The sequence below is a fragment of the Aspergillus eucalypticola genome, assembly GCF_003184535.1.
Source record: "Aspergillus eucalypticola CBS 122712 chromosome Unknown BO83scaffold_11, whole genome shotgun sequence".
Taxonomy (NCBI): Eukaryota; Fungi; Ascomycota; class Eurotiomycetes; order Eurotiales; family Aspergillaceae; genus Aspergillus; species Aspergillus eucalypticola.
Genome location: NW_020290285.1, coordinates 852,325 through 874,656, shown reverse-complemented (window position 1 = coordinate 874,656; position 22,332 = coordinate 852,325). Strand labels below are relative to the sequence as shown.

The 22,332-nt window shown below is 49.0% G+C and overlaps 13 protein-coding genes across 13 annotated transcripts; 7 read left to right on the top strand and 6 right to left on the bottom strand.

The window, feature by feature from the left end:
* Positions 1 to 449: 449 nt before the first annotated feature.
* On the top strand, positions 450 to 2,510 carry BO83DRAFT_311836 (uncharacterized protein; the record flags this gene model as incomplete). Its single annotated transcript, XM_025527494.1, has 5 exons — positions 450 to 705; positions 797 to 1,065; positions 1,159 to 1,280; positions 1,342 to 1,925; positions 1,984 to 2,510. 5 exons carry the CDS (start codon positions 450 to 452, stop codon positions 2,508 to 2,510), a joined length of 1,758 nt encoding a protein of 585 aa, XP_025388658.1.
* A 465-nt stretch (positions 2,511 to 2,975) lies between these two features.
* Positions 2,976 to 4,816, top strand: BO83DRAFT_378278 (esterase/lipase family protein). The gene is made up of 6 exons (XM_025531209.1): positions 2,976 to 3,501; positions 3,560 to 3,785; positions 3,838 to 3,894; positions 3,954 to 4,265; positions 4,320 to 4,493; positions 4,547 to 4,816. Exons 1-6 carry the CDS (start codon positions 3,410 to 3,412, stop codon positions 4,646 to 4,648), a joined length of 963 nt encoding a protein of 320 aa, XP_025388657.1. The 5' UTR covers positions 2,976 to 3,409; the 3' UTR covers positions 4,649 to 4,816.
* BO83DRAFT_437238 (ankyrin repeat domain-containing protein) lies at positions 4,655 to 5,945 on the bottom strand. Its single transcript, XM_025536004.1, has 3 exons — positions 5,335 to 5,945; positions 5,250 to 5,278; positions 4,655 to 5,182 (listed from the first exon to the last, which is right to left on the bottom strand). Exons 1-3 carry the CDS (start codon positions 5,444 to 5,446, stop codon positions 4,901 to 4,903), a joined length of 423 nt encoding a protein of 140 aa, XP_025388656.1. The 5' UTR covers positions 5,447 to 5,945; the 3' UTR covers positions 4,655 to 4,900.
* A 250-nt stretch (positions 5,946 to 6,195) lies between these two features.
* BO83DRAFT_426850 (DsbA family oxidoreductase) lies at positions 6,196 to 7,082 on the top strand (the record flags this gene model as incomplete). Its single annotated transcript, XM_025535308.1, has 3 exons — positions 6,196 to 6,243; positions 6,307 to 6,451; positions 6,511 to 7,082. 3 exons carry the CDS (start codon positions 6,196 to 6,198, stop codon positions 7,080 to 7,082), a joined length of 765 nt encoding a protein of 254 aa, XP_025388655.1.
* Positions 7,083 to 7,205: 123 nt separating this feature from the next.
* Positions 7,206 to 7,989, bottom strand: BO83DRAFT_311867 (O-methyltransferase; the record flags this gene model as incomplete). The annotated part of the gene is made up of 2 exons (XM_025527495.1): positions 7,206 to 7,417; positions 7,470 to 7,989. 2 exons carry the CDS (start codon positions 7,987 to 7,989, stop codon positions 7,206 to 7,208), a joined length of 732 nt encoding a protein of 243 aa, XP_025388654.1.
* A 510-nt stretch (positions 7,990 to 8,499) lies between these two features.
* On the bottom strand, positions 8,500 to 9,862 carry BO83DRAFT_360430 (type 1 glutamine amidotransferase). Its single transcript, XM_025529402.1, has 3 exons — positions 9,437 to 9,862; positions 9,301 to 9,375; positions 8,500 to 9,244 (listed from the first exon to the last, which is right to left on the bottom strand). The coding sequence occupies exons 1-3, from the start codon at positions 9,803 to 9,805 to the stop codon at positions 8,960 to 8,962; spliced, it is 729 nt and encodes a 242-aa protein (XP_025388653.1). The 5' UTR covers positions 9,806 to 9,862; the 3' UTR covers positions 8,500 to 8,959.
* Positions 9,863 to 10,433: 571 nt separating this feature from the next.
* Positions 10,434 to 11,221, top strand: BO83DRAFT_408067 (FMN-binding negative transcriptional regulator; the record flags this gene model as incomplete). Its single annotated transcript, XM_025534013.1, has 2 exons — positions 10,434 to 10,571; positions 10,598 to 11,221. 2 exons carry the CDS (start codon positions 10,434 to 10,436, stop codon positions 11,219 to 11,221), a joined length of 762 nt encoding a protein of 253 aa, XP_025388652.1.
* Positions 11,222 to 11,391: 170 nt separating this feature from the next.
* On the top strand, positions 11,392 to 13,522 carry BO83DRAFT_27584 (Zn(II)2Cys6 transcription factor). Its single transcript, XM_025527074.1, has one exon. The coding sequence runs from the start codon at positions 11,473 to 11,475 to the stop codon at positions 13,183 to 13,185; it is 1,713 nt and encodes a 570-aa protein (XP_025388651.1). The 5' UTR covers positions 11,392 to 11,472; the 3' UTR covers positions 13,186 to 13,522.
* A 502-nt stretch (positions 13,523 to 14,024) lies between these two features.
* On the bottom strand, positions 14,025 to 15,400 carry BO83DRAFT_27595 (amidohydrolase family protein). The gene has a single exon (XM_025527075.1). The coding sequence runs from the start codon at positions 15,109 to 15,111 to the stop codon at positions 14,059 to 14,061; it is 1,053 nt and encodes a 350-aa protein (XP_025388650.1). The 5' UTR covers positions 15,112 to 15,400; the 3' UTR covers positions 14,025 to 14,058.
* A 1,103-nt stretch (positions 15,401 to 16,503) lies between these two features.
* BO83DRAFT_417030 (alpha/beta hydrolase) lies at positions 16,504 to 17,556 on the top strand. Its single transcript, XM_025534731.1, has 2 exons — positions 16,504 to 16,608; positions 16,671 to 17,556. Exons 1-2 carry the CDS (start codon positions 16,566 to 16,568, stop codon positions 17,381 to 17,383), a joined length of 756 nt encoding a protein of 251 aa, XP_025388649.1. The 5' UTR covers positions 16,504 to 16,565; the 3' UTR covers positions 17,384 to 17,556.
* A 493-nt stretch (positions 17,557 to 18,049) lies between these two features.
* On the bottom strand, positions 18,050 to 19,600 carry BO83DRAFT_360418 (uncharacterized protein; the record flags this gene model as incomplete). Its single annotated transcript, XM_025529401.1, has 2 exons — positions 18,050 to 18,410; positions 18,444 to 19,600. 2 exons carry the CDS (start codon positions 19,598 to 19,600, stop codon positions 18,050 to 18,052), a joined length of 1,518 nt encoding a protein of 505 aa, XP_025388648.1.
* An 829-nt stretch (positions 19,601 to 20,429) lies between these two features.
* On the top strand, positions 20,430 to 21,459 carry BO83DRAFT_417028 (FKBP-type peptidyl-prolyl cis-trans isomerase). Its single transcript, XM_025534730.1, has 6 exons — positions 20,430 to 20,597; positions 20,697 to 20,764; positions 20,814 to 20,874; positions 20,944 to 20,964; positions 21,019 to 21,060; positions 21,110 to 21,459. The coding sequence occupies exons 1-6, from the start codon at positions 20,461 to 20,463 to the stop codon at positions 21,165 to 21,167; spliced, it is 387 nt and encodes a 128-aa protein (XP_025388647.1). The 5' UTR covers positions 20,430 to 20,460; the 3' UTR covers positions 21,168 to 21,459.
* Positions 21,189 to 22,149, bottom strand: BO83DRAFT_378271 (alpha/beta hydrolase). The gene is made up of 2 exons (XM_025531208.1): positions 21,720 to 22,149; positions 21,189 to 21,649 (listed from the first exon to the last, which is right to left on the bottom strand). The coding sequence occupies exons 1-2, from the start codon at positions 22,095 to 22,097 to the stop codon at positions 21,329 to 21,331; spliced, it is 699 nt and encodes a 232-aa protein (XP_025388646.1). The 5' UTR covers positions 22,098 to 22,149; the 3' UTR covers positions 21,189 to 21,328.
* Between the last annotated feature and the right edge of the window lie 183 nt (positions 22,150 to 22,332).

Genomic DNA, 22,332 nt, shown 5'->3' with positions numbered 1-22,332 from the left:
AGGTATCTCGTTGATTGCGATGGCTTTTCCAGCCAATAGCTGACCGTTTGAAAGTGGGTGGATGCAGGGAATAACCTCACGATCAGGGCCCGGTTGGAGCTAATGCTGCGCCGTTGCTGACTAGCGCTGACACGCTCGCTGTGTTCTCAACCCGGCTGCTCTAGCTGAATTTCCCCTCCATGTGATGCTGCTGTCCGGATGCATGTCCTAAGTCTCTGTTGCACCGGGATCCATTAACGCATTGGAGGGTGGCCCGTTCCGAAGCTCAGCCTATCTAGGCCCTGCGGCCAAATTCGCAATTCATCCCTGGAGGCGGGGTTGCTGCGCCGCATTGGCCTACTTTCGTCCTTTGTTCGGAGATGAGCCGGGCCTTAAATGTCTTGAGGCCGTCTTGCAATCCGTTCGTCCACTTTTGTTCGCCGTCCGCTTGGCAGACTGCAGCCTTCCTCATGGCGCCTCAGCATCACTATACACTGGCGGATCAAGGAGAACGGGAAGTAGAGGTAGTATCGGAGAGCAATACAAACTCAACTGGGAATGCACACGCAGAGGCTACTGTACCCCAAAATGAAAAAGGATTTTCCGATGAACCTCCAGCAACCCCTTCGTCGGTCGCATCCACGCTCGAAAAGGGCACATCCAGCACGTCCCACTGGACCATTGGGTGGATGACTCCAAGTTCCATCATTACTTGCTTTCTCTTAGGTAGGCTTTCCTTATGTAGAGGATGAGGTGCCTTGTTATGTCGGCGCCTATACTTCACCAAAATGGATGGGTTATTAACTGTGCGTTTCAGCGGCTTCTGTGGCATCCATGCATCTCGGTCTCTTTCATTGGCTAGACCAGCGTGAAGTCGAAAAGACCATCAAGCAGCCATACGTGACAGCGCTATCTGTTGTATTCGTGAACGGGTTCCGGACCTTTCTGGCCGCCGCGTTGGGAATGTCTTTCATTCAGATGCTGTGGAAGGACCTGCGCGCGCGCCCGATGCGCATCGGCGACATTGACGCCTTCCTCTCAGTGCTGACGAACCCCCTCTACCTCGGAAATGTGCAGCTCCTAACAGTGGCCCCTATCCCGTTTATTTGCGCCTTAATATGTTGGTGTATCCCCATCGCCATGATCTTCCCAGCGGGTGCCCTGACCGTCGAGTCCAAGTCGTTCCATACCTTGGCCAACCAATCGGTTCCGACATTTGACCCAGCCTTCATTGGAAATGGCACTTTTGCTGGCATGATGACCGAAGCACTGTGGCAGCCCAATTCTTACGATGTCTATAGGTTAGACTGAACGTGATTATTGATTGCACTGTGGACAGAGGCCCTAACGACTTTTAAATAGTGGACCTAGTTATAAGCTTACCCGCGTCGCAAGACAGGCCATGATGGCGGGGCATTACCTTCCAGCTTCGTCTCCGTGCGCTACCGATTGCTCCTACAGTATTAGCATACTGGGCCCCAGCTTCGAGTGCCGCAACTACTCCTCTCCAGATCTCTACAACTGGGTCAACCAGACCTACCCTCAGACGAGCATGAGAGGGTATCTTTACATCGCATCGCAAGACAGTGCTGCTCGCACAAACCGCTCAGAAAATGTTTTTGACTTCGGCCTGCGCTGGAAAAGGGACAATGAATACGACAACCTCACCTGCCGAGCATTCGAGGCGACCTACAATCTGCACATCACTTACACGGGGAGCCAACAATACGTCACGGCAGAGGTTAACCCAATTCGCCAGCTAAACAGCTCGTATATGTACGACGATGGTGGCGTATCTCCTCGGACTGGGACTTTGGACTCGCGAATCAATGCGACCACGACGGGAGACACCGGAGGCAATGTTATTGACATCTTCCGCCGGGCGAATTTGGCCGCTATCCAGGACACACTGGTCCTGGCACTCTCAGGATACATTGACATGCTCAGTGAGTACTCCTTTATGCAAGTAATAGATTAACATCAATTGAGGCTCACCAAATGTAGTCATCCACGGCCAGCCATCAGCCAACACTATCATCTCCCTGACAGACCTATACACAGGCCCATCAAACACACCAACCTTCAACATTACAGGCGCTTCAATGCAAGATCTGTTAAAAAACATTACAATCTCCCTCTTGACCATGAATCAAACAACCACCCAGGTTACCGTTACGAACAATCTAACGGTGAACGTGTACTCCTTTAGCCGACCGGCACGCCTGATCGCCACGTACTTTGTGTGCCTTGGATCGGCGTTGGCGTTCATTCTCTTTGGCGGACACGCGCTGATCAGCAACGGTATTTCTGCTAGCATGACCGGCATGTTCCAGACATTATGTACTACTCGAGCCAGTGCACGGCTAGACGATCTGGCGGCTAAGGGCTGCTTGGGAGGTCGAGAGAATGTTCCAGATGAGTTGAGAAATTTGAAGGTTATGTTCGGGGAAATTCAAGGGAAGGATGGCGTGCGTATGGCTGGACTGGGTTCTGTGGATGAGGTTACTCCGTTGAAGAGAGGTTCGATATGATTTAATGATATAGTGGACTCGGCGTAGTACATCTGGGATGGACTATTGGTACATATTATGAATAATGTTTAAATGTGACGAACGATATTACTGCACCATCGAAATGGGGTACTATTGGAACAAACAGCGTGGTTGTGGCACGTAATCGATTAGTTACTCAGCTCGGAATGTCCGCTTGATTCTATAGATGTGAGAGTTATTCTGTCATCTTCGACCAAGACAACCTTTGCCGAGAGCGCAAAATGCTATGCTATAGCGATGGGTTATTGCATCTTCTGGGTTTTCTATTTAGGGTGAAATTCTCTGTGGCGAGGTACGAAAAACGAAATGGCCTCATGCAAGAATGAGGGGAAGTTGCATGTGCCTCACTGGCCAATGGAGACAACATCATAGAAGGTTCCACATATATTGGAGCCTTATATTACTCGCTCAAAAGAGATTCTTGACCACGTACAATTGAGTCACGCCCACCTTAAAATTTCCAGCCTTGGAGAAACAGGGCTTTAAAAACATGGTACTCCATGGTGCTATCTCGGAGACCTCGGGTTCATTTAGGGTGACATGGCCGCATCAGCAGCCAACAGCATCTCGACTTGCGAATGATCGACATCCGCCGGGCTTATATGCATGATGGCTTGGACCTGTCTTTTTTCGCCTGGTAGACCAGCAGGATGCCCAAGGAATGGGCGGGGCAGAGGAAAGGAAAGAGGGCGGGCAATACCTATAGCGAGATTCAAGTTGAGTGCCTGGCTATTCACGTATTATGCAGGCAGATATAAAGCCATTCCGGCTTCCTTCGGCACTCAAGACATGGAACCATATCACTTACATCCTCAGTGACTGACTGAAGAGCTTCAAGCACTTACCCCGCCATTCTCTGCATAAAGCAGACACTCATCATGACTATCTTCCGGAGCTCGGCAAAGGCCAGTGAGAGCGAACCTCAATATGGCATTAAAGTGTTGTACGACTCCGACGAAGCGGAGGTAGAGTATGTGACTAATCCCTAGAAGCCAATTTTTCCTTTCCCATCGCTGACTTGCGTTCAGTATCGTCTTTGTCCACGGTCTTGGCGGAAGTCGCGACGCAACCTGGACGATCGACGATGTGTGCTGGCCCCAAGCCCTTCTTCCGCAGGACTTACCCAAGACCCGTATCATGACTTTTGGATATGATTCACGGGTGGTCAGCTTCACCTCAGCTCTATCGCAGAACGGAATTGTGGGAAATGCTGAGGATCTTTGTGCTCAGCTATCGCGGTTCAGAGCCTCTTCGGTAAGAAGCAATACTACTTCTTCTGAGTATCGTCACTAAGGATGCCAAATAGCCAGAGCGCCCGATAATTTTCGTAGCCCATAGCTTGGGCGGCTTGGTCTGCGCACAGGTAAGTTGACAACCCTTCATTTATTCCCAATGTTGGGGAAATTTAACAAGCCATCGAAGGCTATCGTAGCAGGCAACCGCAGTTCCCCCTCCGACAATACACAGATTATCAGCAAACACGTCCGAGGAATAGTCTTCCTGGGAACCCCATTCTGCGGTTCCGAAATCGCAAACTGGGTGTCTCGTCTGAACAAAGTAGCAGATTATATTTTCGAGAGCAGCAAGGCCAACATCTCGGACCTGAAGAGTAAATCAGACACACTGCAGCACCTGATCGAAGAGTTCGCGAACGTTTTGCGAAAACGTGATAATTCCGACGACAGTATCCTGACCACTTTCTTCTATGAGCAATTGAGGACACAGGGAGTAATGGTAAATGAACTGCAGATCCTGGAAGTTTCAATAGTCAGGCTAACATGAGCAAAGGTGGTTGACCGCAATTCTGCCACTATCCCCGGTCGCGGAGACATGATATCCATCCAAGCCGATCATAAGAACATCTGCAAGTTCCGGTCGAGGGAGGATGATGAAGGATACGGATTGGTGCTTAGTGCACTGAGGAAGATGATGGTTGAGGTACCCGTGAAGCAGAAGTCGAGTGTAAGAATCTGCTGCTTGATGTTCACCGCTACGCCTGCTAATTTGCATTCTAGAGCCCTGTCTTCAACTTCAATAATGGTGGAGCTTCCATCATGAACCAGGCAGGCCAGCAGACTATCAATGGGGGAATGAACTTTGGGGCGTTTGCACGGTAGACGCGCGTACTTAAACACGGGCTCTTGGTGCTCTACCGCAATATGATACGAGATCGCAACATTTGTCGCTGAGTTATGTATCTTGTTCGTATGGGATGAGACGGTAAATTAGAAGATGCTTGCATTCCATTCATCAAGAATTCTATCTGCATCGATAGTAGACTTGTGTGCCTTTAGGGAAAGATCGAAAATTGCTAAGAGCGAATATCCTTTATGATTCGTGAAAATAGAAATAGCTGTTAAACCGCTTCTCTAAAGCAAATTCAGCTCCAACTTGTTCGCAAGGGGAATATGACCAAGCAATCTGGCGAGCTCCGAAGGACGGTGATTAGAACGGTTTCTCGCATTTTTGTCGGCCCCTCGCCGCAAGAGGATGCTGATAATATCAGCGTGTCCTCCAGATGCAGCGACATGAAGCACTGTGTGGCCCTGCGAATCCGCGGCCGAAACGTTTGCGCCGTTGTCCAGTAGATGCTCCACTTTCGCAGTCTCCCCTTTGGCGGCTGCTTCTAGGAGCCTGTGATCAAGATGAGACTGATATCAGAGATGATATATTAGTCTGTGATAATTAATTTGGGTGCTGGACGGTATCTTTGTCTACCTTATCCTCAGCAATATGCCGCGTGCCATCTGTGACTGGATATTAGTACTAGTGCAGTAATTAGGAGCTTGACCGAATAATATACCTTGATCATAGGTATAGAAAGTATTGTTATATATACTGCCATAAACAATTTGACTACCGGCCTGGTTGTGAACCGTGTTATCTTTGTTGTCAAAGGTATTTCCGTCACCCATCTCGTCTTAACAGACACTGTAATCAGTCGAAGAAGAAGATAATTCGGTTTGAAATTGTTACTGGCAAGGTCGACGTAAAAGATAGGAGTAAGGAGGTACAGAAAATTCGTAGTTAAGATGTGTCAAGCTGTTGGCCTGAAGGTTGGTGCCCTACAACTGCACTTCGCTGTCCAGCTCAACTAGCTCCACCGTGTCGTTGGGAATCATTTGCCTCGAAGCTCAGTGGGGTCTGCAGGTATCGATATGCAAGAGTTACAGGCAATGATAGTACTGGTTGGCTAGCATGGGAATTTCTCCAGAGCAGGTTATTCCCGCCGAATCCGAGGAGGGGCAGGAGGGGGACGCAGCATGAGTGGCCCGACTAGAATATCCTTGAGTCTATGCAGGTACTTCTTGCTGTGGCTGGTACTGCGAGCCATCATCCAGTGGCATCTGTGATATCTCTTTATGATTGGGAAATTATACAGAAATAGAAGCAAGCTTGAGCAGACTGGTCCGTACATGTACTCTTGCTAGCGTTCAGCGAAGAACCTTAGCTTCGCTCGATCGGCGGATGATTGCCGCCTAAAATCAGTCAAACATGTCTCTCTCTGAGGCAGCTACATTTACAACGCCACTCTTCTAGTCGGCATCTTTCGTCCTACCCCGAATCAAGTACCAGCACTACTTATATAACCCATAAACTTCCTCTGCCTAGATTTCCCATCCCTCCCAACCATATTTCCTTCAATCCAGGTTGCCCCGCAACCATGGCACTCATTGAAATCACCGTCATCTCGGATCCAGTATGCCCGTGGGTATGTCACATTCCATCCATGCCTTCTAAAACCTAGTTCAATCTAAACTTTTCATTTCGACAGTGCTACATTGGCTATCGCCGCCTAACCAAGGCTATCCGATTATACCAGAAAACCTATCCCGGTGGAAGCCAAGACCGCATTCGCATTTCCTGGAAACCGTACTTTCTAGACCGCGATGCTCCGATGGAAAGCGTTCCCTACATAGGTCTGTCGCCTTACATCTTTCAAAATTGAGGCCAATTCTAATCGAATCACACGCAACAGAGCGAATGACCCAAAGACTTGGAGCCGAAAAAGTTCCTGCCGCAAAAGCTCGGTTGGAGCGACTAGGTGTACAAGAAGGGATCCAATTCAAGTTCGAAGGACGATTCGGAAATAGTCTACGTGCGCATCAAGTGATGTTGTTGAGCGAGTCGGTTAGTCGGGAAGAAGAGAATTATGGACGTGGCGATCGCGATATCGCTACGGCTGTTGCCGAAGGCATCTTCCGGGCTCATTTCGAGGATGAGCTGGATATCGCTGATGTTGAAACCCTGGTGCGTATTGCTGTGTACGCTAGTGAGGGGTATTTGGAGGAAACGAGAGTCCGGACCTGGCTTGAGCAGGGGCAGGGAGTGGAGGAAGTTGATGATATGGCGGCGAGGGCTCGTCGGGAGGGCGTTCACGGTGTGCCATACTTTCGGATTAGCGGAGGAGAGGATGCTGAAGGTGGAGCGTTGACTCTAAGTGGTGCCCAGGATGTCGATGAGTTCTTGAAAGCTCTCATTGCACATAAAACAGGAAAGGAACTGGAATCTGCGGACCAGGAGGCAGGTCAGGCCATGACTTCGTGTTGAGTCTATGAGATGCGTCAAGTGAATATGTACTATTACTGAGTCAAGGAGCTCATGCAACTATGTACAAGCTTGGTCTGGATACGTTCTACTTCATCCTCACTGCTTATGACCCTGCTTCTCTGTTTACTCTCCTTGCGGCAGGTAAACGCTCATCTCAAACCCATTAGTGAAAGGCAAAGTCATATTGCGGAAGCCATTCTCAGGCGATCTCAAGAACGACAGCAGATCCGCGTAGCCCTGAGCGCCGGAGATCGTATTATCAGTAAGAACAACTGCACCGTGTCGAAGGCGAGGGAGAACGGTTTTGAGGGTAGGAAGTGCTAGTGGAGTCCAGACTACGGATCTCAGTTAGCATGTGGAGTGTCTATCAAGGATCAGAGAACTCACTATCAAGAAGGAGAAGATCAATCTCCGGCAGCCCTTCCTTCAGGGTCTCAAGCAGATCACCTTCTCTCAGATCGATCTGTTTCTCCACAATCTCACCGCACTGATGCCAGTAGCCCCGCGCAATATCTGCCTTTGATTTCTCCTTCTCCGTCGCGATGACAGTGCCAGACTTGCCTGTCGCCGCGGTGGTCTTTGCGACAGCCAGAGCAAGGTAGATAGTACTAACCCCAAAGCTGGTGCCTGCTTCGATGATATTGGTGGCGCCCATGGAGTTGATCAGCTGATAGGTAAATTGGCATTTGTCTTCGTCCAGCGCGATGAACTTGTCGAGCATGAGTTGGTCAAATTCGGCTTGCGGGTTGACGGCAGGGCCTTTGCCTTCCAGCTTGCCGAGAACAGCCGTAGAAATGAACTTGCCAGTCTTGGAAATCGTAGCTTCTTGTTCTAGGGACTTTTTGTGAAGTTCGGAGAGGAGCTGTAGGACATGTTGCGGGGCATCGACGGGGTTGGGGGATGACATGGTGTGCTGTTATTAGATGTCAAGATGAGTGCTAATTGACAATTATTTTGAATTCGAGCAGAAAGTAACTTTAAGGTAGGAATTTTTCAGGATTGCTGTAGCCAAGGGTAGATGGTAGATGAAATACGTTGCTTTGATCGCGCCTGAAGAGCAGGAGAGTGATGGATGTGGGGGAAGAGTGGGCTCTTGGCATTCGGAGTAGCATCAACAGGGGCATGTTTTCTTCCGGATAGCATCGGAACGGCAAAGACGATGCAGAGACCAGTAACTACAGTGAGACTTTCAAGGGAATAGATGCCGGTAAATGGGACTTTAGCATCCAATGATGTGGTAATATAGCGTCGTACACAGTCAGACTCTTCCAGGCCAAATCAAGGCTACAGCCGGTATTGGCATTTCTAAGCTTACGTCTACCTGTCCATCTCCCTTCATGAAATGATTTATCAGTACATATGTTACCAGAGATTCATACTTGATTTTTATTCTCTTTCGGCTTCTATGGTTGTTCTTGACTAAATGAAGTTGCCAGGTCCAGAGATTTTGGAAGATTGACTCCGCGGAGATCGAGTATAGTTCTTGGCATTTCGGAGAAGGTGATTTGAGTCATCTGGCGCCACAACAAGAGGAACGTAACATATCGGCTGATGAAAGCGGTAAGTTCAAGTTACTGACTCTATTTCCTAGCAGCATTCATGGATATTGTCTTCGTAGGATCAGGTGGCGCCGGATGTGAGCTTTCCCCGTTACACTGCATACAGGGGATCGGCCCTAGTAATGGAATTAGCATGAGTCATCATGGCTCTATCGCAAGACCTCAACGTTCCAGGCAAAATGACTATGAATATAAAGTATCTGATTGACCAGTGTCACATCGCGAATGTACACGAGCAAAGGATGACAGTTTGTGAAGATCGAGAACCCCTCTATCATGCTTGTATGACCCATGCTTTATATTGCAAATAGGATCAATCTACTCCCTAACCCACTCTATAACCCGTCTCAGCACTTCAAAGCCATCTGTTGGCCGTTTCAGCTTCGTCAATTGTTCCTGTAGTTCCCGGTCCGAATGATTGCCATTGTACACATCATCCTCCTCCAACAACATCTTCTTGGCCAGTTCAGTCTGGACTTCTGGATGCGCCTGGAACGACAACACAGTATTTTCTTTATTAACAAACATTTCATGATTTTCCGCCAGGTGAATAAAGCCTACTCCAGGTCGGGCCACCTCTCGTACATGAAACTCCGGTAATCTCTGGGGAGAATCATCAGCAGGGCGAACAACCAAAGGGCAGCCATCAAACAACGCACGTAGGTCTTAACACCTGATCGGGTAGAGAAAAACTTCATTCCAGCTTCGGTCAACTTCACATCTTCAAGGCCGGCCTATCATAGAAGGTATGTCAGTTTGTGGGTAATGATGAGCTGGGCGGGCTGCGACACATACAATGGGTCCCGTAGGCACTGCTCGTACTTCTCCGCCAAATGCTCTTGATATAGCTTGGTGGCCCCAGCAGATACCCAAGATCTTAGTCTTTGGTGACTCCCGCGCAGTCCTACGGAGAAAGTCCAAAACACCAAGGACCCAGGGCTGCGAGGATGAGGCATCGGCTTTCCCTCCACTCAAGACGATCAAGTCATACTCTTGAGAATTGGGGAAATTTCCTTCAAACACGGGATCGTACATATCCACCTCGGCATTTGGTGCAATAACATCAAAGGCATCTTGATAAGACCCGCGGACATCGTTCCAGAAATCATTGCCAGGGGGTGTGTTGATAAGGACTGCGATGCGTAGTGACGATTGGTTGGCCATTGTGTTGGATGCGCTGGTAGTTCCTGCTACACTAAATGGACGATATAAGCTTTTCAGGATGCTAGACCTCGTCTATTCTAGCGAAAGCTGGCGGATACTTATACTCTTTATGATTTACCGGCTGTCGTCTACGCCGTACCCGAAAAACAGAGTCTCTTCTCTCCAGAGAGAGAGAGTACATCGCACCCGCACACCTGTTATAGTAAGATCTCCGCAGATCTGATTGGGTCTCCAGATATAGAGGCCGCCACGAAATACCGAGCCATGACTGACAGGGGCAGAGGCAACTGTTACCCCAACCGGGTTACCGAGAGCGATCGAAACTTTGGCCGAAAGTGGATCTGGACCCATAAATTACCCGATCGGGTGCGCGAGAACGATGCCGAGCGGAGAGTTGACATGGAAAGAGGCATAGGACTAGAGTCACAATCGTTGGTCGAATTACATCCTTTGCATTATTATGTTTGAGACAGATAAGGCGAGGATCCTGAATGCTCCAGAATTGCCAGTGGCAAAGCAAAATACGCAGGCATCACGTTAGTATAAAGTTGATCTATTCCTCCCCAATACTGTGCCTTCAGTCTTCCAACAATCAACACAGTATACTCTTCCTCCAGTCCATCAAACCATGTTCTTTGCCAGTGCACATGCCGAATCTGATGAGGAGGTGCTGCTCCAATTCATCAAGCAAAACCCTCTGGGTATGCTCATTACGGGCATTGACTCCTCTGCCCAAGACTTTCTCCAATGCACCCACGTCCCCTTCGTGCTAGACCACCCCAAGACGAAGAGAACCCGTCGTCCAATCCGCAACTACGTGCTCATATAGCCAAGCAGAATCCTCAAGCCAAAGCCATGTTCGAGCTTGCCAATGGAGCACCACCGAGTATGCTTCCGCTCGAGCGCGATGTCCTGGTGGTATTCAACGGACGCCATGATCACTATGTGACCCCCAAATTCTACACCGAGACAAAGCCCGACACCGGCAAGGTTGTCCCGACGTGGAACTACTCTGCCGTTCAAGTCTACGGAAAGCTCTCCCTGTTCTATAATTCCAGGACCCCAGATGCGGGCGCCTTCCTGTCGAAACAAATGCACGATCTGTCAGAGCAATGCGAGCGACGAATCATGGGATTCATTGGAGGGGACCGACCTCAGCCGTGGAAGGTTGCCGACGCTCCTGAGCGATACATTGACCTGATGCAAAGGAATGTGGTAGGAATCAAGATCGAGATAACCAAGATCGAGGGCAAGTACAAGATGAGTCAGGAGATGAGGCCCGGCGACCGGGACGGTGTGGTCAAGGGATTCGCAGCCATGGGAGGAGAGACTGGGAAGGCTGTTTCAGCTTTAGTTCAGGAACGGGGAGAGTTGATTGATAAGAAGAAGGCACTAAAGTCTTCGTCGATAGAATAGAATAGCATAAAAGGATATATATACTATTTACTCTGCCCCGAATAGATCGGCGATGAAGCATTTCTTGATCCGGTTTAGCGTGGGAACATTTGACTGGTTGTACAATCACGTGCATCACTTTAATAGTGACTCATCCCCACCATTGTTCTCGACTCCCATCGCTCTGACTGGATGGGTATTTTTGCTACTACTGACATCAGAGGTTGAGTTTATAGAAGAGAATACAACCTCTCTTGCCCTACTCGTATCACATGTACAAGCCTGCGCCACCCAGACCCAAGAAGACAAACATCATCCGCTCCCGCAATGGCTGTCAGAGTTGCCGCAGCCGCAGAACCAAGTGTGATGAGCGAAAGCCCACATGCGGGACCTGCGCACGACTTGGAAAGATCTGTGAATATGCTAGACCAGCTTTCAAATTCAAAATTGCAACAGTCGGCGACCCGAAACCATTAACAAAGCAACTAGCAACGGCAACAGCGTCAAGTGTGTCGTCAGAAGAGACATGCCCAATACCGACTAAAGACCAGACATTGGCTGTTCGAGCTGCAGAATATGTCCCCTCCATCGGAAGCCATAGCATTATCCAATCCTTGCAAATGACGGACCGCGATGTCTTCTATACCACCTACTGGGAAGGCTCTTGCTTACCAGCCTTGCACCCGATATTCCAGTTTGCCACTTCATTGGCCGCTGACTATTCAATTCTCAACGACGCCCTCCTAGCCTTATCCGCTTGCAATATCGGCCGCCTTCATGCGGAGCGTAGAATAGCCTCGGCCGGGTCGATGTGTTCAATGAGGCCTAGTCTCATTCACCAAACACGGAGTCATCTATACTACTCGTCCGCAATCCAGAAGCTGGCCCTCATGCAATCACAAGACTACCATCAGAACTCAACCATCATCCTAATTGTGCTAGTTCTATTCGCTCATCTAGAGCAAGCTATGGGGAATTTTCAGGGCTTCTACACTCATGTCCGGGGAATGATGAACCTTCTTGAATGGCATGAAGACGTCAAAGACGCAGCCATCAAGTCTCTGCTTGCTTCGTGGATGCAAATTCGCTATGTTGTATGGTGGGCTCGAGCCTATTTCAGTTCATTAGAAGTTTGTCAGCAACTCCCATCGATACCTTTGCCCGCCTCCCTGCTAGACGTACCTCAGACACTACATGAGCGACGTGTGAAAGTCCTTAGCATCATGTGTGAATCACACCGATTAAACTCCAGTGCCGTACTGCAGCAATTCCGGATTTTTCGGACAGACGACGTTAGTGGTTCTGATTTCGACGAACGCTATGCATATTGCACTACTTTATTGCACCAAGAAGCGGCAAAGCTGGATGCGTGGGTGTTGCAACTTCCGCCATCTGAGCAGCCAATTTACGAGCTCAACGACACAGACAGCACCACAATCCGCTTCCAGTCCCACGATGCCGCGCTGAACTATGCATACTACGTAGTTGCGCGAGCCATGCAGTGCACGGGTGTTCTGCGACTCCTTTATGATTCCGAAACCGCCCATCACGGAGGGGAGTGTAATGAAGAGGAGTATTGGGTTCAGACATTAGTCCGGATTGCACAATGGAGCGATATGCAGACGTCCGTTACCAAGAATAGCTACACTATCGGGTTCTCGGGCTTACTCTTGGCGGGTATTCTCCGATGCCAGAGTCTATCAGTCGGATTGGAGATCCAAGACTGGTTGCAGACGCTCATCAATCTGCAACCAACTGAAGAGGGGGCATTTCCTATCCATCAGACCTTCAACGTGGTCAAGATCATCAATCAACAGAGGGCAATCGGCCGGGATGTTTTCGCTGTCACTCAGCCAGTGGATGATGGGGGTGGAACACCCAAGCTTACTGGGTACAACAGCCAGTCGATTACAAGCCTTCTCTTCCATGGGAAAGACCATAATCTCGATTGTCTTTTCCAAAATTGCATCTCCCTGGATGTCTGATTCACTCGACAATGGAATAACCCTTTCCGACCGGGCACATTTAGTCGCATGTTGTACGCAGCATTACTGGAGTATGCATCCTCCCTGACAGACGGTCAGGTGGTTAAGCGAAGCACATCCGAAGAGTGCCCTGTCGGCTCCCTTAGAAGAGAATCGGCGCTTTCGGGTAGATCCTTGTACAACTAATATGCAGGCCACAAGGGGATCGCCCGCAAACTGGCCTTTCGAATTCCCTCCAGACGAAATTCCAACAGGGCCAATGTAAAACGACAGCCGCCTTGAGCCGGTTTGGGCCGTGAGGCATTATCATACATTCATCCCGCCGCATTAATCCCACCACTCACTGACCGGCCAGGGTCACTGATTGAGACGGGTTTCTAAAATCACCCGGACAGTACTGGATAATCACACAACGGAGTTTCCCGAGCTATCCACACTTAAGACCCCTAGTCATCCTCCGCCGGCGTTGTCCGAAACAGACTTGCTTCTGGTCACAGAGATCTGCATCACCAAACCCGAAAAATAACCCACACGAATCTGCAAACGCAGTTAATTTAAATGTTCGTGAACGCGACGAAGACAGGCACCCCGCCTGCAGTCTGTATGTGTTTCATGTGATGTATGGATAGGATGGAGACCCGATACTCGGCTTCTTCCACTATGGAGGAAATGGATGAGGGTTGTTTCCGGCAGCAGCAGGCAAGCGGGAAATTACGTTCTTCACTACATGCTACTACTGAGTCACACCGTTCTGATATTCACTTACTCGGTCAATGTACGAGCTACGCTCCTGAGCTTCGGTAGTTGAAGGGATGAAAATGTGTTGATTAGAATAGTCGCGGGTGTCTCGAGCTTCCGATCCATTCAAGATGTTCAAGCATCACTATCGTGAAACTTGTCCAACCTTAGCAATTTCTTCGCATTCTCCCGACCGATGGCATAATAATTGTCAACACCTCCAACAGCCTCAACAATAGCGTCCTTATCATGATCCCACCAGTTACAGCCACTCTCGGTTGTTTCATACGGGTAGTCAACGCTAAAAAGGACCCGGTCAACACCAATCTCATTGACCACGTACTTCAAAGTCGGGGTGGAAAAGTGACCACTAGTAGTAAGCCAGATATTATGCTTAAAGTAGTGGTAGAGGCTCTTCTGTGCCATGACCCGACCCTCCTCATTCGCAATTGGCTTCTTGACGTCCTGGAACCAATGGTCAATCCGCCAGAAATCGAACGGAATGTGCTCTCCCAGATGACCGATGATGATTTTGAGTTTTGGAAAGCGATCAAAGACTCCGTTGGAGATGATTCCCAGCGTATGTAAACTGACATCGTTGGCAAACGATAGCGGGGGACCGATAAGCGCAGGTCGTTGAGCATAGAGTTTCTCGAGGATGACCCCGGTCGGAGCAGCAGGATGGATATACAAGGGGACGTCCAGCTCCACAAGGGCTTTCCAGAACTTATCATATTCCGGCTGGTCGTAAAAAAGGTACGTCTCACCATCTGGACCCGCATGCTGGAAACTGCATAGCAGCGCGCCATGGAAGCCTAATTCCTGGACGCAGCGGCGCAACTCATTGGCGGCTTGAGCTGGATCATGCATTGAGAGGCAAGCGAAGGCGCCCAGACGGTCCCGATGGTTTTTGATTTGCTCTGCTGCCCAGTTGTTGGTCTCGGTGGCCACTCGTTCGGCTTCGGCTTTGTCGGCGATGCCCTGGATGCCGGGGACGGTGAGAGAGATAATGGTGTATCCTATGCCGTGCGCGTCGGCTAGCTTCAGTCGTTCTTGATTGATGTCGTTGATTTGACGCATGTAGCGGGGACGGTCATTGGGAGCAATGTAAAGACTGGCCTCATGCTTGGACTTTTCTTGCATGTTAGGCCGCTCGTAGGCTTCTTCGAGGACGACTTTGCCTAACATATTGGTGGCTGGGCGGTGATTGTTGAGAATCGCGTTTGCTACTCTTATCTCTGTCTGGTCATGGCTGGATCTGAATGTTTGCTCAGTCTCAAAGTTCGTCGTACTGTATTAAGCCACTTTATGCTGTTTACGGCCTAATCTTCACAAGCAGTGATGGAAGAAGCAGTAACTATGCCGCGAATTGATGAAGTCATCTTTGTGGGTCTGTTACTGATTTCATATGACATCATCATCATGTTAGTCAGGGAAATCGGAATCGACATAGTCAATTAAGACATATCTTCAAGTACTGAACTACTCTGTCAGAATCATGAATTACATTTTCTCATTCGCAAGAGAAGAGACTGCGGGTGGTTAAATATCAGGATTGTCCTGATCTCACCCCATCCATCGAGCCCTACTGGAGAAATATACACCGTATATCCTAAAATAGCCACTTCCCACTGATGGAAAATACAATTTATCTTTTGTGTATGCGAGAGAATTCTGAAGGGTCAATACATAGGATGATCCACTCGAGGAGGCCAGAGCAAGATAGGGCTGAAGTCCGACTTGGTCTGTCGATGTGGGTCGTAATTTTGCGGGAGAGTGTGATCAGTACGCATCAAGTGATTGAATGGAATACAATAATTCCAATTCTTCGATAAATGACAATTGATAAGGATCTCCGAAAGGATCGATTATTTGGAGAAAAGAAAGCATCCATCTCCCTATGCTCCCAAGATTGCATACAATGTTTGACATCACTTGGGTTTGCTCACGACAAAAGTATAGACACAGTTCTGCTTTTATAAGTCACATAAAAGCGGTTCTCACGCTTCTTATCCATAATTTGCATGCTGCCGCTGAGCTGCTGCAACCCAATCTCGGAGCGATATAGCGCTAATTAGTCCATAGCCCTGCAAGCCACTTAGTTATCTGCCAGGTGGACTACGTATTGCGTCATCTAAGATAAGCGCCCAATTCTCTACCCTGATCATAGCGGATTGCAATATATGCGACTATTAACACGAATTCTCAGTTTTATACCGAGCCTTATATTTGATTTTTGCTAAAATGACCGTTTCCGTTCATTGGGATTCTGATCAACTTCAAAGGTACTTGGTAATGATTGAAAGTTACTGGATGTTATTCACTGTCTTCAAGACAAAAGAATATATAGATATAGAGCACCTACTGATCTATTGCACGTTGTAAACGCTTTGGTATGGTCTAATTACAGGAGCACATTTTATGTCGCTATGGCACATATCAATCTAGTCAGTGCCATTGGGCAATTTCCAAGAAGTCAGTTGACGTGTGTGCACCTATCATGCAAGTACCCCGCATCTAGTCATAAATAAGAAGCCGAATGCCACGGTGTTAATCACCTCTTCGACATTAACCCTCAGAGGAAATAACACCATTTGATACATTTTCAATTGAATCTAAAGCTCCTTAAATCAATCGCTACGATGACAAGAATAACGACCAAGCTCAAGATTCTTATGATCCATGGTACTATCCTGACTCTAACCATGGATGTCATAACTACCACTGACCATAGTTACTCTCGACAGGTTATACTGAGTCTGGAAAGTTTTTCCGCGAAGAAGTACTTGGACTGGAGAAGGCCCTTATCGAAGCCTTTCCAGCAGCGCCTGCCCCTGGATTTCATCGGGATTACCCGGATGGTGTAGAGCTTGTGTACCCTGATGGCACCTGGAGACTTAAGCCAACCGACTGGGAACGCTATATACCGGGAACCGACCCAGGTTATGGATGGTTCTACAAGGTCAGCGATGACGATGAATTTCCAGGCTTGCCCGATGCACTGAAAAAGCTTGGTGATATCATGCGCTCTCAGGGTCCCTTTGCTGGAGTCATTGGATTTTCCCAGGGGGGGTTTCTAACCGGACTTATCACAAGCCTGTTTGAACCAGGCAGAAAGAGTGTCTTCGAGAAAGCCGAAGTCGAAAGTGGAGGTATTCCGTTCCCTAAGTCATTTGATGGAGTCGAGCCTATCAAGTTCTCGATCAGCTGCTGTGGTTTCGCTGGATTGAACCTTCGATACAAAGCCTTCTATTCCCCAAAAATTTCAGGGCCAATGCTTCATATGAATGGGCAATTTGATGATGTTGTGTACCACAAAAGAAGTCGCACTCTGATTGATGCGACCACAGGTGCTGAGGAAGATAAAGTGCTCATTCACCCGGGTGGTCATTCTGTGCCGACCAGCAAATTGTATACAGATGCGATGATCATGTTCATCAAAGGGAAACTCGCAGCCTAATGTGGCTCTTATGGGGTTACAAACTGCTATATCCTATTTGAGCGGCGAAGCACCTGTATAGCCAGCACTTCAATGGGAAGGGATGGAATACATGGGAAATCTTAACCATAATAATTCTTAACACTACCCGGGAAATTCTAGAATCGAGTAGGGAAGCCAATTTCACATGGTCTACATGGACAGGCACACAAGAGGAGCTAATGTACGAGGACTGTGGTCAAAAATGATCTGGTTTGGTGCCATGTGGCCTCTGACTAGCGACCGCGTGCTTCAACAATCGTCCTGTGTACCTTTCTTTCACTTAATTGGCTCTGTGGACCAATGATCAATCAGAAGCTCCAGCAGTCATTCACATTATAACATGCATAACCCATGAATCTTACGTAGCAGCCTGTCAATGCATGGGTTTGTGCGCAACCTAGAAACCTTATTTCAACTCTTCATAAGCCCCAGCTGACAGTGTACTCTTCTTACCTTAACTCTCACTCCAAAGGTCTTCTTAGTTGAATCGTACTACGAAGGCATCCGGTTTACTAAATGGTAAGCAACAGTCATAATTTCAACCTGTCTTCAATAAATTTTCTCGAAATTTTGCAGTATAAATCGTGGACTTTTCGAAGCCATATGCCCTGGTTCAAGTGGTGGCCATGAGAACCTCCAACCACTTCAGCAGAGCTCCTTCTTGATATAACGTCCCTGCTCGTCGTCGGTTTCAAAGTTCAGTTCGTCTGTTAGACATATGGACCCGACTACTGTGTCGAGTGCTCCTTCACCCACGTACTTCAGGGCTTTTTTTATGAGTGTGTCCTCATCAATGATGTCGGCTACGTCATCTGTTATGCCTTCTTCGATTGCATCGCTTTCGTCATCATTGCCGGCTTGCTCCTTCTCGTCTTGACTATGCTCGGACCCCTCAAACTGCCAGGTGACTTCCCTAAGGAAGTCTTCGAAGGAGTTCTCGGCATCGAGAATTGTTGGTGACGGCTCCTCCGGCACGAACTCGGGCTGAGGCAATGGTGCTGACGTGCTGGATAAGTCGGTTATCGGGGCGATTTCGAACTCGGGCAGTAGTTCGAACGCAGTTGAAGACGAGCTCATGGACCCAAGGAAATCCTCGATGCAGCAGGCAGCTGCCTGTAAACTCGTATCGTGTTCAATCTCCTCGTACACTTCGGTCGGGAACTCATTGTTCACCCAGGATAGATGGTCGTCAATTAGTCCCTGGTCATGTTCGAGGTTCAACGTAATCTTGTTGCCCTCGAAAATGGACAGGTTCAACTGCGCCGGACCCTCTCCCACAAAGACATAAAATTGAGCCAATTGGCCCACTACGATCCCACCGTAGAGGGCCCTTCGGCTTCCGTGGTCATTCTGTCCGTGGTACGATGCTGCCAAGCGATTCTTAAGGGGGACCTGCAAAGCAGGCCAATCGACGTCTACTGGGCCCGTAACATCTTTCCATACGAGCATGATAAAGTTGATCTCCCTGAAGGGGTACTCTCGGTGGCTGACAATGACATGGCTCAGGTCGTAAGTACGGAGCCCAACAAGGTCCGTTTGCTGATCGATAACCTCCATGTCAACCTCGCTCAAGCAAGCCTGCATCCGACCGAGCCACGCATTCGACGAATGAATACGGCTCGGTCGGGGGGCACGGCTAGGCCGAGAGTACGGGGTCGAACGTCTCTGGTGCCGTGCACACCTCTTGATGTGCCCCTGTGAGTTGGATATGGTGGAGCTCGCAAGGTCGGAACTTGAGCTGGTGGTGCCGGTGGTAAATTGTTCCAAAGCCTGGTGGAGCTGTTTCGAAGCATTGTGTGCTTTAGGATTCATTTCGTCCTCGGGGCTGTCGTCAGGCGTCAATGGATACATTGGCCGCATGACAAGGCTAGGCCTACTCCATACTTGTCTGTAGAAGGCGGGACGAGGCATGGCGGTGGTCTCTTCGGGGCTTAGAAAGGCCTCCGAATCTGCCGACATAAGTGGCGGACATGAGTACCGTCCAGTTCGGCCTTCATCAATCAAACTTTTTTCGCTGATACCGGACACTTGATTCAGCAGGTGTCTATTTGCCTGGGCCCATATCTCCCTCTCTGATTCGTTTGCCCCTTCGACGTTGCTTTCTCCACGTCCCATGCCGGCGCGTATTGCATGTCGTTTCGTATCAAGCTCAGAGTGCTTGGGTCTGTCCTGTCGCTTGGGGCGTGAGGCAGGCATATTGTCTGCTCAGAGCTGCTTTGCTGCAGTGAACACTTGCTATGATAATGTCTTGATGTGATAGTATAGTGTCTTGCTACCGATGCTGCAGGAGATAGGAAACATCTTGGTCCCTGGAGAGGGAATCGGGATATAAAAGGGAGACTTTCGCTAGTGGCATGACAGTGACAAGCCCGTTGAGCCCTGCCCTTTGGTTCTAGGCGCAATGCGATGAATGACAATACTATTTCATGCATGATAATAGACAGTGCTGTTGTCTTCTGTGGCGAATTCCAGTCAGGGAGATGGGATAACAACGGTTAACTCCCTCCTCGAGATTTAGCGGAGGATGCACCGTCTTTTGATTGAATTGCTGTGCAACCTCGTTATATTTTTATCCAATAGCAAAAACCCCTCATTATGCTAGAGTAGTGTGAATGATTGGCTCGGTGAAGGATGGGACGCGTTTCAGGGCAACTAGTGAGAAGTTGTGAATACACTCACTGTCTCCAGTGTACTCCGTACCGGGGATTCACACCTGTCTGTGAATGGATGGATACCTCAGGCACTGATATGCTACAACTACTACTTTGTAGTCAAAATCAAAGAAAATCAGCATCAAACTTAGCTGAAATAGATGCTCTGTTGTGTTGTTCTTCTTAGTATAATTTCATTCCACAGAGTTCATCTATCCTACCGCAGTGAAGCAGACATACCTTCCACCCAGCTTCTTCTGCAGGGCTCAAATCAAATTTTTCCGTTCCGGCACAATCTCCACTGGTCATGTGACTCGCTGGAAGGGAGACGTGCCCCGTTCATGACCCCATTGTTTCCCCACAATCCATCTGGAGTTTACCAGATTACCTGACCAAAAAAAAAATATGGGGTTTATCGATTTCATCAAGGATATTCTGCGCCCGGGCAATGGCGTGGATTATCCCAAGCCAGGTGACATGGTGACAGTGCATTACCACGGCTATCTTTTTGACCCGGCACGGTCAAGGAACCGAGGGCGTCGGTATGTTCCTATCAATCAGTGAGACACGGCTTGCCGTTTGTTTTACCATTATTTGCATAGCCTAAGCTGTTCTTCATACTAATATTAGTCCCACTATAGATTTGACAGCAGTATTAAACGGGGATTTCCTTTTACTTTCAAGGTCGGTGTCGGCCAGGTGATCAAAGGTGCGTCGGTGCAACAAGCCCTGCAAAATGTTAGGCTGATCAGTTTCAGGATGGGATTTTGGTATTTTGGGGATGAGTCTGGGTGAAAGAGCCTATCTTACATTCGGCCCGTATGTCTTATTCACAATGGCTATCTCCTTACAACGTGTCAACTACTAACCATTTCTTATGTCCGACAGTCACTATGGATATGGCGAAAAGTAAGTTTTATGTAATGAGCAATCATTTGGAATTTGCGCTGATGTATTCGCCAGGGGAGCTCCTCCGTTTATTCCTGGCAACTCAACCCTCGTCTTGTAAGTGCTTACCCCAACGCAAGGCTTCTTTTGACTCACAGATGTGCAGTGATGTCCAGCTACTCGCCATCAATGGCCGAGGGATTGAGTCGGATGATTCTGAATAACTGTACAATACTATCCAACTTGCTTGTCAATGTTCACATTATATACCATGTACTTCTATTTTCACGTCATTTTGCGCCTCAGATATACAGTGCCTCATCACCTCAACCTTGCTCGACATATCGTGTGCAACATCACACTCACGTTCTATTTCTCGCTCTCATCAAAGAGATGCCGCAGCAGCACGTATAATCTCTGCCACCCGCGATGGCTGACTGAGCTGAGGCATGTGGCCAGCACTGCACCGCTCAATCTGGCTCCCCGCCAGGTTAGCTAGTTGCTCTTGGAGGCCCGCTGGAAGAGCATTATCACCCTCACAGACAAGGTACACGCTGGGCACATCCTTCCACCCAGCGTAGGGTACCCTGCCATTCCAACCATCAGCCGGCTGGGGATCAAGCATGGCCAACCACTTCGTCTTCTCTGGCTCAGGAACATCGTTGAGAAGAAGCACCTCGGGATTGACGCAGTACATCGCACCCCCCTGTCAATTCACATGTCAACCAGACACTATCGCATTAGGGGCGAGAACATAAATAGGCGGGATGACCAACCTCAGCAACAGCAAATGGCAAATCCTCGTGTTCATGACCTTCCGGGAAAACCGCCGCAGCCAAGAAGACAATCTTAACGACTCCCCCTTGTCCGACAGCCGACTTGCTCAGGCCTTCCATGGCAGCGCTACCTAAAAACCCACCGGCCGAATGCAATACGAGAATGACCTCTTCTCCGCGGTGCACGATGCTCGCCAGGTGGTCGCGCACGGCGGCTATATCGTCGGCCATAGCCGGGTTTCCGGGCGAGGTGGTGCCTGTGCTGGGTAGTGTGCAGTCTTCCGTCTTGAATCCTTCACCCTGCAGGAGATCGCATACGGGGGTGAACACTTTGGGCCCCTCCCAGAAACCCGGGACGAAGAGGATGGTGGGTGCCATTTGGCCAAAGGGTAATCGTACGGTTGGAGAGGTTACGGGGATCAGACTATGGGTGGTAGGGAGGGGCGGCTGTGAATTATATGGATCTATCGTCAGCGCATTATGGTAGCCTAGATGAGGGAGGGGTACAAGGCTGTCACCGAGGACACCATATACTGCTGAGTCGCTACATGTGTACCTACTGGGGCTCAGCGAGCCAACGACATTCTGTGGGCTGCAGTGGCGTGTAGTGCGT